This window comes from Caenorhabditis briggsae (assembly GCF_000004555.2).
Source record: "Caenorhabditis briggsae complete genome, chrV, whole genome shotgun sequence".
Lineage (NCBI taxonomy): Eukaryota > Metazoa > Nematoda > Chromadorea > Rhabditida > Rhabditidae > Caenorhabditis > Caenorhabditis briggsae.
This window is the reverse complement of record NC_013488.2, coordinates 12,910,222-12,927,500: the sequence shown is the minus strand read 5'-3', so window position 1 is coordinate 12,927,500 and position 17,279 is coordinate 12,910,222. Positions and strand designations below refer to the sequence as shown.

General features: G+C 39.4%; 3 protein-coding genes across 3 annotated transcripts; 1 reads left to right on the top strand and 2 right to left on the bottom strand.

Annotated features, from left to right (window-relative positions):
- Positions 1–657: 657 nt before the first annotated feature.
- Cbr-nhr-44 lies at positions 658–1,825 on the top strand (the record flags this gene model as incomplete). The annotated part of the gene is made up of 7 exons (XM_045237927.1): positions 658–812; positions 861–938; positions 988–1,046; positions 1,091–1,179; positions 1,227–1,355; positions 1,416–1,752; positions 1,800–1,825. 7 exons carry the CDS (start codon positions 658–660, stop codon positions 1,823–1,825), a joined length of 873 nt encoding a protein of 290 aa, XP_045096697.1.
- A 727-nt stretch (positions 1,826–2,552) lies between these two features.
- On the bottom strand, positions 2,553–7,655 carry CBG19140 (the record flags this gene model as incomplete). The annotated part of the gene is made up of 13 exons (XM_045237926.1): positions 2,553–2,944; positions 2,995–3,886; positions 3,935–4,399; positions 4,434–4,586; positions 4,634–4,751; positions 4,801–4,944; positions 4,992–5,203; positions 5,252–5,340; positions 5,385–6,010; positions 6,061–6,329; positions 6,374–6,575; positions 7,307–7,494; positions 7,542–7,655. The coding sequence occupies 13 exons, from the start codon at positions 7,653–7,655 to the stop codon at positions 2,553–2,555; spliced, it is 3,864 nt and encodes a 1,287-aa protein (XP_045096696.1).
- A 2,369-nt stretch (positions 7,656–10,024) lies between these two features.
- Positions 10,025–16,239, bottom strand: Cbr-gck-1 (the record flags this gene model as incomplete). Its single annotated transcript, XM_045237925.1, has 9 exons — positions 10,025–10,081; positions 10,134–10,919; positions 11,027–11,231; positions 11,306–11,403; positions 11,452–11,640; positions 11,716–12,143; positions 12,233–12,422; positions 12,453–12,677; positions 15,721–16,239. 9 exons carry the CDS (start codon positions 16,237–16,239, stop codon positions 10,025–10,027), a joined length of 2,697 nt encoding a protein of 898 aa, XP_045096695.1.
- Positions 16,240–17,279: the final 1,040 nt, after the last annotated feature.

Sequence of the window (17,279 nt, the reverse complement as noted above, 5' to 3'; positions counted from 1 at the left end):
GTATCTTCTTTTTAACCGGTCAGAAAATAACGTCATCCTAAAAGTGGTATTCGAATAGAATTGATTTAACAATGTCGGGAACGAAATTAATTGAATTGATTTAGCCTTTGATCTTGTCTATCTTTTGATTTTGTATGGTCTGCGTCCTAACAAGTGTCTCTTTTGTCGTTTATGTACTAAGCTTAGTCAGTAGTCACAACCATTATTCTGTTTCTCTGAATCTCTCCCCATTTGTATGATTTACGCCACTAACCAAACAATTACTACTATACGCAGCGAGGAAGCCACTAACCAAACAATTTTCAAAGCGTATCGTAAATACTACGAGAATCGATTTTCTTTTATTCGGAGAAGGGGTCTTCGAAAACATACTTTTGCTACATTGACCATTCAAGTATGAGAGGATCATAAGTTCATCTTCCTGTCTGTATCAATTAAATGCTAATCTTCTCAAAACGCCCGACCTTGGTAATATGCGAAAAATAAGTCGGTGTGTTGTGGTGTTGACATTTTCGTAACCATAGGAAATATTCGAGAGGGGTTTCCCATAATTCCATTTCCCCTGGCAACCCGCTCGCGCGCTTTTCTTTCTGTCCTATATCTCTACATTATATAACTTTCAATCCATTCTTTCCACAAACTTTTATATATTTAGAAATGGACTCTGACTCGTCACCGTCTACATCATCTGCATCATCATCCAGTGTCAGTACACCAAAGTTAACATCGGAAAAATGTTTGGTCTGTCTTCAACCTGCTCATGGAAATCACTTTGGCGTGGACAGCTGCAGAGCATGCGCTGCTTTTTTCAGGTGTCGTTTTCGAATTAATCACATTTGATCAAATTGAACTTTATACAGACGAGTCTTCGTCACACACAAACAGCAATTCAAGTGTCGAGAAGGGGATAATAAGTGTACTCCTGATGAATTAGGAAGGTCTGTAGAATACTGTTACTTTGGTGTTTAATTGAACTTGGAAATTTAGGTGGATCTGTAAAAAATGCCGGACGGATCGTTGCTTTGCACTTGGCATGAAACCAGACAGTGAGAAATTTGCAACGTTTTTTAAAGTTATAATTTTTCTTTAGATATCCAAAGAGACAGAGATCGGATGGTTTGCTCTGAACAGTTCCATGAAGATCGAAAGAGAAAATCCCACGAATCAATTATACCACTGGTACATCTGATTTTTCGATTCTATATTCTCAGATTTTCAATTTTCAGACAGTTGAGAGGTTCGTGGGAAACAAAGTCATGAGAAATTATAGCCTTGGTTCCGGGAAGAATGTTGAATACATCACATTTTTTGATCTTTCTTCAATTATAAGCGACGCCGAGTACATTTTGAAAAAAGTGGGTACATTTTGAAAAAGATATCGCTGTAACTCAAAAAGCTAAGTTGAAAAATTTCAGACTCCAAAAATAGACAAAACATTGAAATTGAAAAGTTCTCTGGAACAACTTGCTTCTGGACTCCGCGAAGTTCGAAAGACACAACTTTGGAAGAGTATTCCGGAAATGAAAAAAATCGGTAAAATTGAAACATTCAATCATTGGGTGGATGACATGAGAAGAGCTGGCGAGTGGATCATGCACTTTGAAGAATTCAGAAAGCTGGAGCACGGCGAAAAAATGGAAATTCTAAAGTGCATGTGGCATCTTTTTTCTCGTTTGGAGAGGATGCAGATCACTGCCGAAATGAGAAGACAGAAACTTTGTGAGGACAATGAATTTGTCTTTGGAAGCTCGAGTCGGATCAACTATGAAAATTAGAGATTGACGGCAAATGGTTTTCAGAAGCATCGGATAAAGAAATCAGATAGTAAGAAGTTCATTTGTAATGGGTAGAAATATAACTTCAAATATTTTAGTTTCCTGGGTCCGCTCGAAGTGTATTTTTGTGAAACAATCATACGAGGTTTAGTCGAGTTACGTCCGACTGATGTGGAAGTAACTTACATGTTGTGCAATCTTTGTTTCCATTTAACCGGACAAAAACTTGGAGGAAGGATTCAAGAAATCACTGATCGACTTCAAGATGTGCTGGCAAATGATCTCCATAAATATTATCTCGAAAAGGATAGCTACTCAAGATACTCATACAGATTGACTAAGTTATTGAGTTTGAACAGAGAATATCAGGTATGCCTTGATTGCAAAAAGCCAATAAAAATATTTTTTTAGACAAATATGGAAACCCGGAGAAAAGGATTTTTCTTAGCCAACACTTTCAATGTGTTCCGTGTCAAGATGTCACATCCGGAAATGTTTCAGTTCTCGTGCTGAATTCCACTTTTTTTTGTTTTTCTTCTTCTCTCTTGGGATGTAAATTCTCGACAAATATCGTGTACAAAACTGTTTATTTCGCGATGAATGATCATGATAATAAAAAGGCAAATCGTATTCATACCCGTCTTATATTCTGGAAAGTGAACAGAAAGTGGACACGAATAGAAAGAACAATGATATAAGTATCAAAAAAGCAAAACTGGGAACACTCGAAAACCAAAAAACAAATTGGGAAAAAATGAATAAATTATAATATTGCACCTAAAATTCAAAGTCCTTGCTAGCGTGACAGTAAATCGTGCGGATTCTGTCCTTTGCAGGTTGAAAGTTGGACTGGAGAGATAGTGTAGAATAGTAGAAATTGAGAGCTCTTTGATAATCTCCAATCGATGCATAAATATTTCCAAGTGTGAAGTGTATGGCGACAAGACGAGGTGAGGTACTAAGAGCAGCTCCGGCAGAGATCAATGCGGAATTCAGAAGGCCTGCTTGATGACAAATGTTGGCTAGAGATACCAAAGCGACATCTCTCATATTTGGTGGAGCAGTGTGAAGAGCGCAACGGAGACATCCCATCGCATTTTCGGCGTTTCCAGTAACTCTCCAGTACAGGGAAGATAGGACGCAGAGCACCCAGTTAACCTGGCCATCCTCTGAAAAAAAATCGTTTATTAATTCAGATTTTTTTAATTTTAGTGCTTACGTGTATTACTGAGAAGCATTGCAGCATGAAGACGTGCAGCAACATGTTCAATGGTATCTCTTTCGTTACCCAGCGACTTTAAAGCTTCAGAAAGAGCCTTCTCAGGCTGATAGAACAGAAATTGGTCACTGAGAGCAAAAGCAGGAATATGATCGAGGCCGAGAATCGGTGAATTCTTGTACTTGTCCATTGTAGGACACACTGGTTGTAGGGACGCCATAGCTGGCATTGGTCCTCTTAAATCCACATACTTCTCGATATCCTCACCCTTGGCAGTCAGGGACACCCAAGTGGATGGAGCATTTTCAAAGATGGCTTCTGGCTTGGCGACTCCATTGCAAGACATCGTTGCAACACGTGGAGGCGGGAAGATTGCAATACCACGTCGAATTTGATGAGTTGATGGTTTCGGAAGGTCAGATGGAAGCTTCGCATCGTATTCTTTCATCACAGACTTCTCCCGAATCCAAAGGAAGGATAATGGCTTTTCAGGGATTTTCGCTAAATCTGAGTTCCATGTTTCCTCCCATTCGTTCGCCTCTTTTTCCTTCTTGGTCGGTAGAACATACTTCATTTCGTTGATTGCTGAATCCCACCACTCTGCTGGTCTTTCAGTGAAAAAGTTGTTCCATCCTCCATAATCCAATGGCATTTCACTGCTCTCAACAGTTTGTATTCCGTCTACTTGGTTGACCCAATTACTGACATCGTTTCGTGAAGTGACATGATTGAATACAGTCAAGAATGGAGATACAATGCTGGCGTAGTCCTGTGTCTTTTTACTGAATCCATCATAGTATCCATTGCATCGATGATAGGCAAGTATTGGTTGTGCATTTGGAAGCTTATGGGGTTCTACGACGTAGCATTGCTCTTCCATTTCTTTTCTTGGCTGAAAATAGAGGATATGAATTTTAAACCAGTTGTAAAGTTAACTTACTCTAATACAAACTGCGTTCTGGGTCACCATTGAACAGCAGACAGTTGGATATAAAGAGGAAATGGCGAGTTTCGTTGATTGTCCACCGCAAGCAATTTTCAAAAGATCTTCTTCAATAACCACATTTTCTGGATCTCTATCCATTGCTTCTTTCAAATGCTGAATTGCCTTATCTACGTCGTGAAGCAACATTTTCATTCGTCCTTGTACAAAATGGAAGAGTGGTTCCTTGTATCCAAGAAGATTGAGTTGTTGCATCAGAAATCCATTTGCATCGTTGATCATTCGTGTTGCTTTGAGCATCACTTGTGTAAGTTGAACTATTGAAATAAATGACTCTCCTGGTTTATCGAGGAAGGCTCCAAGAAGACATTTTGTTGCTTGATGTGCATTTCCTTGAACTCTCCAATAAAGTCCGGCCAAGTTTAAAGACACCCATTTGGGACCAATATTCTGAAAATTCGTCTTGTGATCTTCAATTTGATTATGGAATACTTACATGCTTGATGAGCAGATGAATTCTAGCTGCCATTTCATGTTCCTCCATCACTCTATCCGCCAATCGGACGAATTGAGTTTTCAATGTTCGCTCTGCATACTCATCTGTTTTCCGGTCAAACCGTGGATTCAGAAGTCTTTCGATAGCTTCGAACTAAACAAAAAACATTTTGAGACTGAAGATTTTCAGAATAAACTTACTCCAGTAAAAACGCGGAGATCATCCATTTTGACAAAATCACATCTTGGTTCAAACCATGGGAGAGGTAGACTGTCAGCTGGGAGAAGACCAAGATGAGTTGTCAAAAGTTCCGATATTCTGAAAATATAGGTGGTCATGAAATTTATGTAATCTACTTTTTACTCACATCCATCCTCGATTTTCTGGAGAAATGAATACTTGTGGGAACGTGTTTATTCTGAAAGGGTTCGAAGCAGATACGACTGCCTGACAGTCCAATGAATTTGGCCAATCTGCACGTCTCCAGTAACGATCCGCAGTTTCATCAACTCTCAAACAAGAAATTTAAAATTTTGCTGTTTTGAAAAAAATACTTACTCCTTGTCTGAAAATCTTGGTGGGATCATTCTGAAGTATCCTTCTTTTTGACAATCTCTCGATATATCCAGAAGTGTCTTCTCGAATGCCCTGTTCCTAGGATACACCTCTGTCACTTTCCACGCCGTTTCGTTGATAGGCGGTCTGTTTCGCAGAGTTTTTTCTCTTAATGGAGCCATCAATTCCTCATATTTTTCTGGAGAGCATGTAAGCTGAAAATCAACAAATTAATATAATATTTTCAAGGTCTTTATTTCAACACTCACCGTACATGAAATAGTGGCAGCTACATTCATTTTATTATTGGTCGATGGGAATCTATTGACTTGAGTTCTCTGACATTTTCTGACTGGAAGTAATTGGTTGATTATTTTTGACGATTAAACGACTCACATGGATGTGGCCCATATTTGACTTGATCATAAAATAACTTCTGGTTTGCTCGAATCTCGTTCGATGAAAGAAGAGCCATCACTTTGAGTTTCAAATCATCTCGTTTTTTGTATGACTTTTGAAAGTTGTTTTTCTCATTCACAAGACTTTCCAAATTGTCTTTTTGCTGTTCCAAAGCTTCATATAACCTCATGTGACAAGAAATAACGTATGCTTTTGACTCTCCTAAATCGAAAAATTGATCCAAAAGTCCACCATCTTCTTGGTTTTGTTCCTTTTTGGCATCCTTGAATTCGCTAGCTGCTTTTGCATAATTGTGGAACGTTTTACTGAATATCCCATTCCTTTCCTTTTGCGTTAATTTCAACTGAATCGTTGGTTTTTCAGTTTCCGGATCGGAATTATTGCTCTCCGGTCCAGTGAGAACTGAAGCATCTGCTGTTGCAGCAAACATCATTCCTTTATAACAAGCAACCATGTTATCCGTCGTGAGTTGCTTCAGAATAATATAAGCTTCTACAGAATATCCAGCTCTGTTTAGAAGTGTCGCTATGGATAGTCTGACTGTCTGTTCTGCATGTGCTGGATGGAATGAATCAATGTTTGGAGCTTTGGATTCGTCATTCCTGAAACGATTCAAACTTGTTTCCATTTGAAATTGATTATGAGAACTTACACAAAATGAATCCCAGTTGCATAACATGTCAACGCATATGATATTTTTCCTTGTGCTCTCCAATATGCAGCAGCTGCCATATGAAGATATGCATTTCGAGAAACTCGCTCATCATCATGGGAGAGCATACTAGAAAGCATGTTTCCGAATCGAGACATTCCTTCGGATCCACGTGTGAACTTGGCGAAATCCGGGAAGTACATATCCAGCACTTTTAAATACATCTCATCCTCGGCGCCAACTTTTTCGTTCATACTTTTTCCCAAATCCTGTATCAAATGTTTATATTTTCTTAGTTCGATCAAAAACTCACAACATTATTCTGGCCTTTCATCTTGACAGCTTCAAACCAATAGTTACATCTGGGTGGCCGTTTGTCAGTATCTGGAGGTGATCCAAAGTACTCTTTCACAAATGCGGTGTACTGTTGGTATGATTCGTGGAATTCTGGACAGAGTTCCGCAGTGAAGGACGTATGGAAACTGTCGGGTTCTAGTTTGATACCACGAGATTTACTGAAAATGGAAAAGAGAAATTAGGCTTTAGGATTTGGTATTTATAACAATATTAATGTGTCCATCGAATATTCAAACTTTGTGGTTGTCATAAATGCACTAATAGAAGCCCACCCTATACGTCCACTTTGAGTTCAAAGATCTCGGTTCCTATGAGAGATATAAAAAATCTGTCAACTAATAAAATTTTGATAATTTCACGAAAAACATTTTATCAGTTTGCAGATTTTTTAAAAAAATTTCGCATAGGAACCCAGTTAATTGAGCTTGTAATGCACGTATTGGGTGGGCGGCTCCGGGACGTTTCATTAGCGGACGTTTCGCTACCGGGATAATACAGGCAAAAAATAGGTTTAAACTAAAAAAATAATTTTTGCGTTTTCAAATATGCTTTTTTGATAGAACACAACCTGAAATTCGAAAAAATCTAAAACAAAAAGTTTCAAAAATTAAAATTTGGAAATTTTTGAAATTCAGAATGTCAAAAGTTTTTCAGAATATCGAAAAATGCACATTAAAAAACCCTCAATTTGTTTTTGTAGTCTGAAACCTATCCATTCGCATGTGTATTATCCCGGAAGAAACGTCCGCTAGCTAAACGTCCCAGAGCCGCCCAACCTATACGTGAACAAGATAATTGAGCTCAAAGTGCACATATAGGGAGGGCTTCCATTAGAATATTATATTTTTTTCCAGTGATTTAAATATAATTTGAAATAGAAAATACTTACACACACGCCTCTTCTTGCTGCCTAAAATCCTCTTCAAACTTCGGATTATCAAAGTTCTCGTGTTTCGAGATCTTCTTCCACATTCCCTGCATATCATCCACATGTTGTGATATCACTTTCACATTCTCCACTTGCTTCATAAAATCTGTCAATGATCCGGGCATCCGCATATGGTATGGAGTGTCCATCTGAAATTTTTTTCAAGTTTTAAAATTTACTCCATAATTATTTTTACCACAGCTTCGATCTTCTTCCCATCCTCACTTAGCTTCCAGTGATATGCTGAAAAAACGACCTCATTGTGGAGGATGAGAAGTGTGAAGAGCCATGCGAACCACTTTCGATCCATAGGCCCGACCCGAAGATTTCTGAAAACGTTGTAAATGAGAAAAATCGATGGAATCCTGGAGACACAGATCGGGAAAGGAGATAGAATCTGTAGTTTTCGGGTGGACGACGCCGAGAAAACGAAACAGTGAACACGCGTCACTTAGATTAAGGAATAGAAAAAGAAGAAGAAGAAGCTGGTGACACGATAAATGGATGAAAACGGGACGACGTAGTTAGAGTAAAAAGAAGAAGAAGGCGTGTGGATTGGGGAAAAAGAAGAAGACGAAACTGTTGAATGGTCTGCGAGAGAGTAGGAGATGAGAGGAGACGCAGACATCAAAAGATGTTATTTTATAAGAGTTAAGGGGGTGACCTAATGTCTCATGAGAAGACTGGTAATGACAGGTTTCGAGGGATAGGGAGGTGGAAAAGAAGAAAAAGGAAAAGACCAAGTGAGGAAGTGGAAACTTGGAAAAACTGAGAGATCCAATTGGGACAAGGCCATTTCGGAATGGAGAAGAAGTTTTTGGCAAGTAGGTATACTTCTGCCACGTGGATTGCTGACCTAATTTTTATTTTTATTTATTAGAGGCTTGCGGGTCTTCTGCTTCTTCTTATCCATTTTAATTGGATCGTTAATTTTTTTGATTTATAAGCAGTTTCAAAGGAAACCTTTTTTGCATGAAGATCACGTCAAATAGTACACACACACCCACAAGAAACGAGGTCGCCTTCTCCGTCTCCGTTTGTTAACGACATGCCGATGGAGCGAGAATGCATTCTTGTGGTACAATAAGTGTGATGAAACTCCATTTGATGTTTCTAAATTTTCCCTCGTTTTTCTGAAAGTAGAACTTTCCAAAAAGTTGGAAATGGAAATCTCTTTTTCTTCCTGAAATATTTAAAACACTTTTATTATTCTTGTCCGGCGGCGCTGATCCTTGTAGCCGAAATTTCGTTTAAAGGCGCATTGTCGGTTCTGAAGAAAAAACAGTACAATTTTATCCTAGCAAATTCGATACCGTATCTCGGAATTATTTTATTTTTACCTATTTCTTCCAGGTTTCTGCTCTTTATCGTTATTTATCCTTCGATTCTCATGAATAATCAACTGGATATATTCATAAAGTAGAAAAACGTCCAAAAGATGTCAAAATGAATCAATTTTCAGGTATTGTATCAAAGGCACATGCGTTTTTTTTCAGAAAAAAAAACAAGAGTAATATTATGCTTGTCTGAGAAAAAAAAGGTTAGAGAGTATTTTTTGCAGTCTGAATACGGTAGCGATATCGAAGCGGAGAGCCTAAATAGCACATATTAAGTGGAGACGCAGACACTATTTCTCTGCGTCTCACCCTTTTTTTCTCAGACAAGCATAATAACAGCTCTATGATTTTTGATGAGTTGATCTTATTTCCCTTACTCTATTCTGTGTCTCCTCTCTCTCTCTCTTTTCCCCGATCAAAAAAAAGTTCAGGATTTTAAATATTTTATTCACAACGGCATGTTCAGTTGTCGACGCCGAACACCACCAATACACTACTAATCAACGGACTAATTGAAAAAAATAGGGACAATTGTATAGGAGTCGTCCAAAAACGACGACTTCGTATAGGGGAGATGGAGCAAAAAGTGAAGAGAGATGACCACGTTTCAATTAAAGGGGGAGAAGTGATATAGACAGAGGAAGGGAGGTGAATTGGGTGGGGAGAAAAGGGACAAAAATATCAAAAAACTACAAACTCAAGTAGATTAAACATATTTAGAAAAATGACATAAATGAGAAAGAAATATGAGACCGGTGATCATCAAAAAACATGGGATTTAATGATAATAAACAATTGGATGGGGGGCGAATGTTGACAAATTGAGCTGATGAAATAGGGAAACACTCGGGATGATTTGAAGCTAAATGGGAGAGAAATTGGGATAGGAAGATTCGAAACAACGAGCAAATCGAATCGACTTTATTTACAAGTGATAAACCGAATTGGAACGAAATGATGATGAGTTATCCGGGAAGGGATACAGGGTCCGATGATGAAAATTAGATAAGAGGCTAAGAAAATTGGATAAGAGGAGGATGTGTTTTTCCAGATTAAAAGGGAAAAAGATTGATGAGAACTTGGTGAAAGAAAACAAGATGTTCGCGGTTCGATAATACAAATGGATGGATTGTCTCTTCCTGACATAACGAAAACGTTGTTCAGAGAGCAAGTCAAATAAAAATGGAACAAAACTGAATTACACAACCATTTCAGGCGAAAAAATGAATTTACTAAAGACTTAAGGTGGACACTGTGATGAGTTTACTACGATATCGTACAGTTTGGATATGTATTGACGATAGTACATGTTTTTGAGATACAGAAATCGTTCGATAATAATTTAAGATGGAGGCGTTGTCAGGCGGCGAACGCCAGCGTCGAGGTCACCTTGGCTGACCTAAAAATTAAAAGTTTTAGTACATTTCTATAGACTAATAGTAAAATCTCACTTGTGGAATCGCAATTCGTGTCATCAACTCCTCAACCAACTCGTTACATATTCCAGGACATGAATCTTCGACCTCTCTGAAGACATGTCTTAATTGATCGAGAGCAGCAGTTGCATGACGAGTTCGTGACAAATGCTCAATAGCTGGCAGAAGACTGCAATCCAAAGCTCCTCTAACTCGGGGTGCCGAAACATTTTGGGCTTCTCTAGACGGTGGCGGAGCTCCGTATCCATACATTCTGCCGTGGTGAAGGTTTTCTTGTGAAGACGTTGGAACATGGCTTTCGCGATAATCTTGTCGTCCACCAGATCCACCATGTCCTCGTTGGCGGACCATATCGGAGTATTCGTTGGGATTCTGATTTGAGCTGTGTCCATTCAATCCCGCTGATCCGTTTGTATACTCTCGACGGCCACCACTTCCGCCTTGAACACCATTATTTCCGGACAGTCTGTTCTGACTGTACTTCGATGGAGATGCTTGTGATGATGGTAGTCTTTCGCTCATCGGTCGGCTACCTCGCTCCAGTTCCCAAGAATTCGCAGAGCCTACTCTTTGTCCATTTGGTGAAACCATGGATTGTGTTCGTGCAAGAGACGACGTGGGACTTCCATTTGGACTTCCTAACGTTATGGTGGTAGCACCTCCGGAAGAGGCAGTGTGAGTTTGCGGAGCCATAGAGGAACTGAAGTGAGAAGATGAAACAGCACCTCCGGATCCGTAGCCAGAGGAACTGACAGAAGGGTTTCGAAGTTGTTCAGCGACAGCAGCGACTTGTGGACTTCCCTGAAAATTTCGTTCGTTATTTTCGGTTTGGAGAAGGTCCTTATCAGAAGGAATAAAACCACAGAAAGCATTTTTTACATCGGTATCAATTTTTGTGAAAAACTTACTCGGACTATAGTGCCACCAGGAGAGCCACTCGGAGATCGCCTCCCGACTTGCGCCTTCGGCCGATCAGTTCTCTGACGAACAGTTCCGTCGTCCTCGGCAGGTCCACGTGGTCCCCGAACTGTTGGATAATCCCATTTACTTGTGCCGCCTCCACCATCCGAATCCTCATCTAAATCACTGTCACTTGAAACGCCTGTCCTCGACCTGGAAAACACAATTGTACTATGTCAATGGCTTCTTTAAGTTTTGAACTATAAACAAAGAGTACAAAAACAAACCTATACTCAGCAGCTCTTTCAATCAAATCCACTAGAATGCTGTTTTTCTTTGCTCTTTTGATGAATTGATGTTTCAGAAGAGTGCTGGCTGACGGTCTCTACAAAAATAAGAATCAAGAATAGATTTAGAAAAAACTTATTCTCACATTTTCAGGATCTTTATTGAGGCATAACTCCACAAACTCCTTGAATGGCTTCGACCATTGACTTCCCGATAAAACTGGAGGCGGGTTTTTAGGAATCAAGAACAAAACTCTCATTGGATGAAGATCTGAATGCGGTGGTTCTCCGTTAGCCAGTTCGATTGCCGTGATTCCCAGAGACCAGATGTCAGCCTACAAAACAGATTTTCATCTAAAATGGAAAAAATAAAAATATACAGAGGAGACATGAGGAAAAAGAAGCGGTACCTTATAATCATAACTGGACTGTTTAATTAATTCAGGAGCCATCCAGAATGGAGATCCAACAAATGTGATCCGCTTCTTGACCGTTTCCGTGAGCTGTCCAGCAACTCCGAAATCAGCCACTTTCACATCACCATGCTCACTGACAAGTACGTTTGCAGCTGAAATTGAGGACAAAGGAGTAAGAGAACATATGGATGAAGACCCCAGGGGATAGGATAGACACGGGAAAAGGGTTTTAGGAATGACAAAAAACGGAGAAGGACAGGCAAGTACCTCGATACCGTAGTCGCCTTGTATAACTTCAGGAGCCATAAAGAATGGCGTCCCCACAAAAGTATTCGCTTTCAAAACTGTTGCGAGCGACTTTGCTACTCCATAATCACAGATTTTTACAGCCGCCGTTTGACGATCCAACAGAATGTTAGCCCCTATAATCCCAAAATCAGGCACCACAATTTTTGAAATTGATTTGATTTTTTTTGTCATTAAAGAAAGAATTTCTTTCAAAAAATCTCACCTTTGATATCTCGATGAATTTTTCTTTCACTGTGCAGATATTCGAGCCCTTTCAATATTTCCCGAAGGATCACGGCAATGTGACTTTCATCGAGCTTTCCACTTTTCGTCAAATCAAGTGCAGATCCTCCACCCAAATACTCCATTATGATCCATAATTTTGAACCCTGAAAATTATACATTTTTGACAACTACTATACATTGAAAATTCAAAAACGAACCTTTAGAAAACTACCGAAATATTTTGTCACATATTGAGAATCACACTGGCTAAGCACTTGAATTTCCTGCTGAATATCCTCAATTTCATCTTCTGCTTGCTCGAGATCGATGATCTTTATTGCCACAACACGTCCTGAACGATTGTCGATGCCTTTGTACACCTCACCGAAAGAGCCGCGACCGATGCGCTCTTGTTTCGTGAAGATGACTTCTGGATCCAGCTTCTGAAAGTATGAAATTTGTTGAAAAGAATTTATGTCTTCTAATGTGGGAAAAAACCTCCAACAATATTTTTGGCCGATGGAACATGATTCATAGTTATGAGTCGGTCCCAAGTACACAAAACCAGTAGTGAGTCAGGTAGTATTAAAAATACCGGCGAGAATAGTATAGGGAACTCGAAAAAGCACAAAACTAGAAGTACGAATCTTGAAAAAGTAGGGAGAAAATGAGCGATTTTTAGGAAAAGGGGTTTTCAGCTATTTCTGAGTTTGCTAAAATATATTTTTTTTGTAATTAAGCCCGCAAAGTGATATTTTTGAAGTGACACCGGTATCAAAATGCTGGCTGAAAACTTTCATTTTTCTCATAAAAATTATGAAGTTCGAACAATTCGAAAAAAAATGCAAAAATTTCCAAAATTCTCTCATGTGTGCAGATGATTGAATCATATATTCAGTGGAATTTTCGAAAGAGAAATTCAACAGATGTTTCGGTTTTTATGTCGAAGCGGTGGTAGGCTCCAAAATGCCAGGTGGCACCTATAAAGAGAATATGCGAGGTCCAAAAACATGTGTTACTGAGGCGACAAAGAGATACGAATTCTACTTTTGCAGAGGGCCGTACAGTCCTAGGCAGTCAGCACAAAAACTGTAATTTCTATGAAGCCAAAAAAACTTACTGAGTTAACAAACGTCATGTGAAAACTTCCAAATGAGACGTACACAACTAATACAGACTTCTCCCGAAAGTAACCAAAATATTATGTCAGCGGAACGGCGGTAAACACGGAAATCGATAGGAGAATGAAATGAGCGTGGAATGTGGTAAAGAGTAGTGATGATTCGACACGAGAGAGACACTCCTTCTACCGCCCCTAACTATATTTGCGCCTAATGATGAATCAAACACTCAACTTGCTCTACCCCTCCTCTCGTTCTCTTATCACTCTATTCTCTTTTTATGGCTTTACTTCAGGTGATTGTGAATGAACAACAGTTGACTCAACCAACAATGATAGAGTTTCGATTTTTAAAGGTATCAGGCTCGCTTTTCTAGGGAGAAATCGGGGAAATTCTAGGAGCGTTAAGCGGCGGGCTCACAAGCCGTAAAAGCACATTTTGAATATAATACACGCCCTGGGACTACAAATATAACTAGCCCTCCCGTCGTTCAATTCCTGCGCCATCATCTCTCTCGTCAAACGAACTGTATACTCTTCCATCCTGATTCTCTCCATCCATTTTCCCTCTCTCTTCTTTTTTCTCGAAAATTTCCGCTGTCACACCGAGGCAACAGCAGCACCAGCACACAGCGTGTTGTTCAAACATTCCGAACCTATGGTGAGGTCTGTATGGGGGATGGAACAGAAAAAGAGCAGAGGGCAACAGGAGGATTCAGGAAGTCCAAGCATAGCGATTTGAGAGCATCTTAATACCTAATTTCATTGGGGTTTGAGAAGAATTAAACATGAGTAGACGATAAAAAGGGCGAGGTAGCGGTGAAAAACGTGTCGATTCCGAGAAAAATACCATAAGAGTCATGAAATCACTAGATAACTAAATATGTCCTGTATGCAGTTGACACTGGAAAAAAACGTCATGATTCTAACACAAAACATACAAGTTACGGTTTCAGAAAGAAAAGTGTGAACAACTCAAAAATGAGCAGTCTGAAGAAATGTGTTAATTACAGTCGAGCATGATCAAAAACCGACGCGGGATTTTGCAATCTGCGTTCCGAGCAATTAAAAACGGTCGCGGAATGAGGGAGAGAAGAAAAAAGGAGGATACTAAACGTTTAGAGCAAACAGACTGCATTCCAACGTAACGATTTTGAAAGACTATCACAGAGAGTGCTTGTTATTTCTCACTGTTAGACAGTTTCTACTCATGAAGGATATTCCTGCATAAGAAATATGAAGTTTTGAGGATTAAAAACCGCCTCCTCCATCACCCACTGTTAGATAAAATGCATCGAAAATTGGGGGAGAAAATCGAGAGATTAGCGTATGGCAGAGGGCCGTACAGTCCTAGGCAGTCAGAACGATAGAGGACATTTTCGATTCGCTTTGGCTGCTGGTCACCTCTCTCATACATCGCGCAGTAGCGCGTCCGCCGGATACAAATTCATCGGAACGACGACGGACGGAAGAAGAAGGCGTAGACGCACTTCAGGAAGAAGAGGCAGAATGGGGACACAGTTGAAAATGTGAAAGAATTAGAAAATCTGCAAAACATTTCTGCGGTTCGCTTTTCAATGTGATGGTGGCAATGCGGAATGAATTTGAATGAAAAGCGTATCAGTTAAAAAACGGAACACTCCTTCATCTGTTGAATTCAACACACGTTTACTCTCTATGATGCTAATTGCTATGATTCGATTGAAGAGTGAAACTTGTTTTTCACCTCTAGCATCTGTACTTTTGTTCTATGTAATACAAACAATTATATTACTATAACTAATGGAAGTAGTGAGAAAAAACTAGGTAGAAATTGTAAACATTAAGATAATTACCTCGACATCGGATCCAAACGTTGTGAAATCCATCCAAGCTTTACCCGAGTATTAATTTTGAAATAGTGAGAGACGACGAGACGCGTCGAATGATAAAACTGAGCTAACAGTCGAAATGGGAAGCGGCGAGTTGATCGTCTCAAACGCTTTTTCAAAAGCATCCGTAAACACCATATATTACGACAACATGCAGACTCAGTAGCGAAACGGAACCTTCAAACTAATTTTACTGATAAATTTTTAATGGCAGCAAAAGTAGTTGTTGTGCATTTTCAGTGGAAAATTTTTAGAAAAGTTGCATTTTCAGATTTTAAAATTTAAGAAAAGTTTGTTGTTGTCGTTACGTCGCAAGCTTAGCACATTTTTTGTACTCTGATTTTCTAATATCGTTTCAAAACCAATTTTTAAAGATATTCTAATCATGGAAACTACACAGTTCGTAGGAAAGGTCTAATCATAGTTCGTAGAAAAGAAAGGAGAAAAAATAATTTTAAAAAGTCAGCTCCCGAACCAAAAACTTTTAAAACTCACACCGTTATCTTCAATTGGCTTAGCTACTTTTCGTCGTTCAGCTGGTTGTGGTGGTGGTGGTGATATTTCTGGTGACATGACATTCAGATTAACTGATAAGCTCGACGGCATAAATACTTCTGGAGACTGTTGCGGATGTTCTGTTGAGTTATAAATTCCTTGAATCGTTTTGCCAAAGTTTGACGGTTTGAAACCAGTTTCGAACCTATTCAGAGTCATGTTTTCTGTGGAATTCGTCTTAATTTCATTAGCAGAAACATATGTGATATGCTCTCTTGGAAGTGTGATTTGTGGAAAATACGAATTCTCTTCTGTTGGATAGACAATATTAGTATTAACAAATAGAGGAGCTGCATAGGAATTCAGTACTGGTGGCGGTGGCTCTGCATGCATGTCTTTCAGAGCTTCTGGTTCTCGAAAAGGAGGTGGAGGAGCAGGTGCTCGCTTCTCGAACCGTTGAATAGCAGACTGAACATTTGTGGCTCGTAAGATAGTATCAGTGAAACGGTGATCGTCCATGCCTGAACTATTGGATAGATTATACAGAAATGATGAATAGAAGCGATTCGAGGTGAAATGAGTAGAATGGAAAACGACACAGAAGGCGGCAAAGGAAAAGAAAAAACGTTAGAGGAAACTAGTGAATCGATAAGGAAGGCAGAATTATGCCATAAAAATTCCTGAGGCGTGATGCATTTCGATAACACTAGTAAAGAAAGTATCGTCTGCGAGAATAAGACGAATCAGAGGGGCAAAAAAATGACAGCTCGACAAACAACACTGATTGTGATAATATGTGGGTGACCGTTCAGAGCAAAAACGAACAGATAAAAGTGTGATCTAACTATACTCTGAGAAAACAAAAAATATTGTAAAAATTTTAGGACTTTTTCAAAGTAACGGAACAACAGCAGACATCAAACGGTCGTGCACTCAAAGAAGGCAATCGACTTGTCGAGAAAATGGGTGGTGAAATTTGATACAAACTTCTTCATCGTTCGGTCAGCAATTGTGCTGCTCAAAGCGGTCACTTTTTGCGACGAGAAGACACACGTAACGAGCCGAGAAAACTGAACAGAACCGAAAAAGAGTACAGGTTTCGGGATTATTCATATTTGTTGTGTAGGTCTCTCGCAACACCGAGAGAAGACGAGGAGAGAGTTTCTATAATCGCAACGGTCAACACTGTTTTACAATTACTTCTTTTGTTGGAATACAAAACGGAAAATCACCCCCTTCTCTCAACGGTTTCGTTTAAAACGACTCACCTCGATATAAATTCGATCCCATTGCAATGAATCATTCGTCGTCGTCGTTGATGAAATCGCCATCGAGTCGACTGAAATATGAAAATAGAGAAGATGTTCAGCCTGGACAGTTGTTGGCTGCTTGATAGAAGCTAGCAGAACGTGGTTGTTATCAAAAAAAATTGAGAAAAACAACAAAAACGGAAGCAAAGTACGTGATGACCCACATCGCACTGTTCTCGCCCCACAGTAACCTAAAAAGCTGTGGAAGAGACACATCGGTGGCAGTCTCCTACAGTCCCACAACGACAA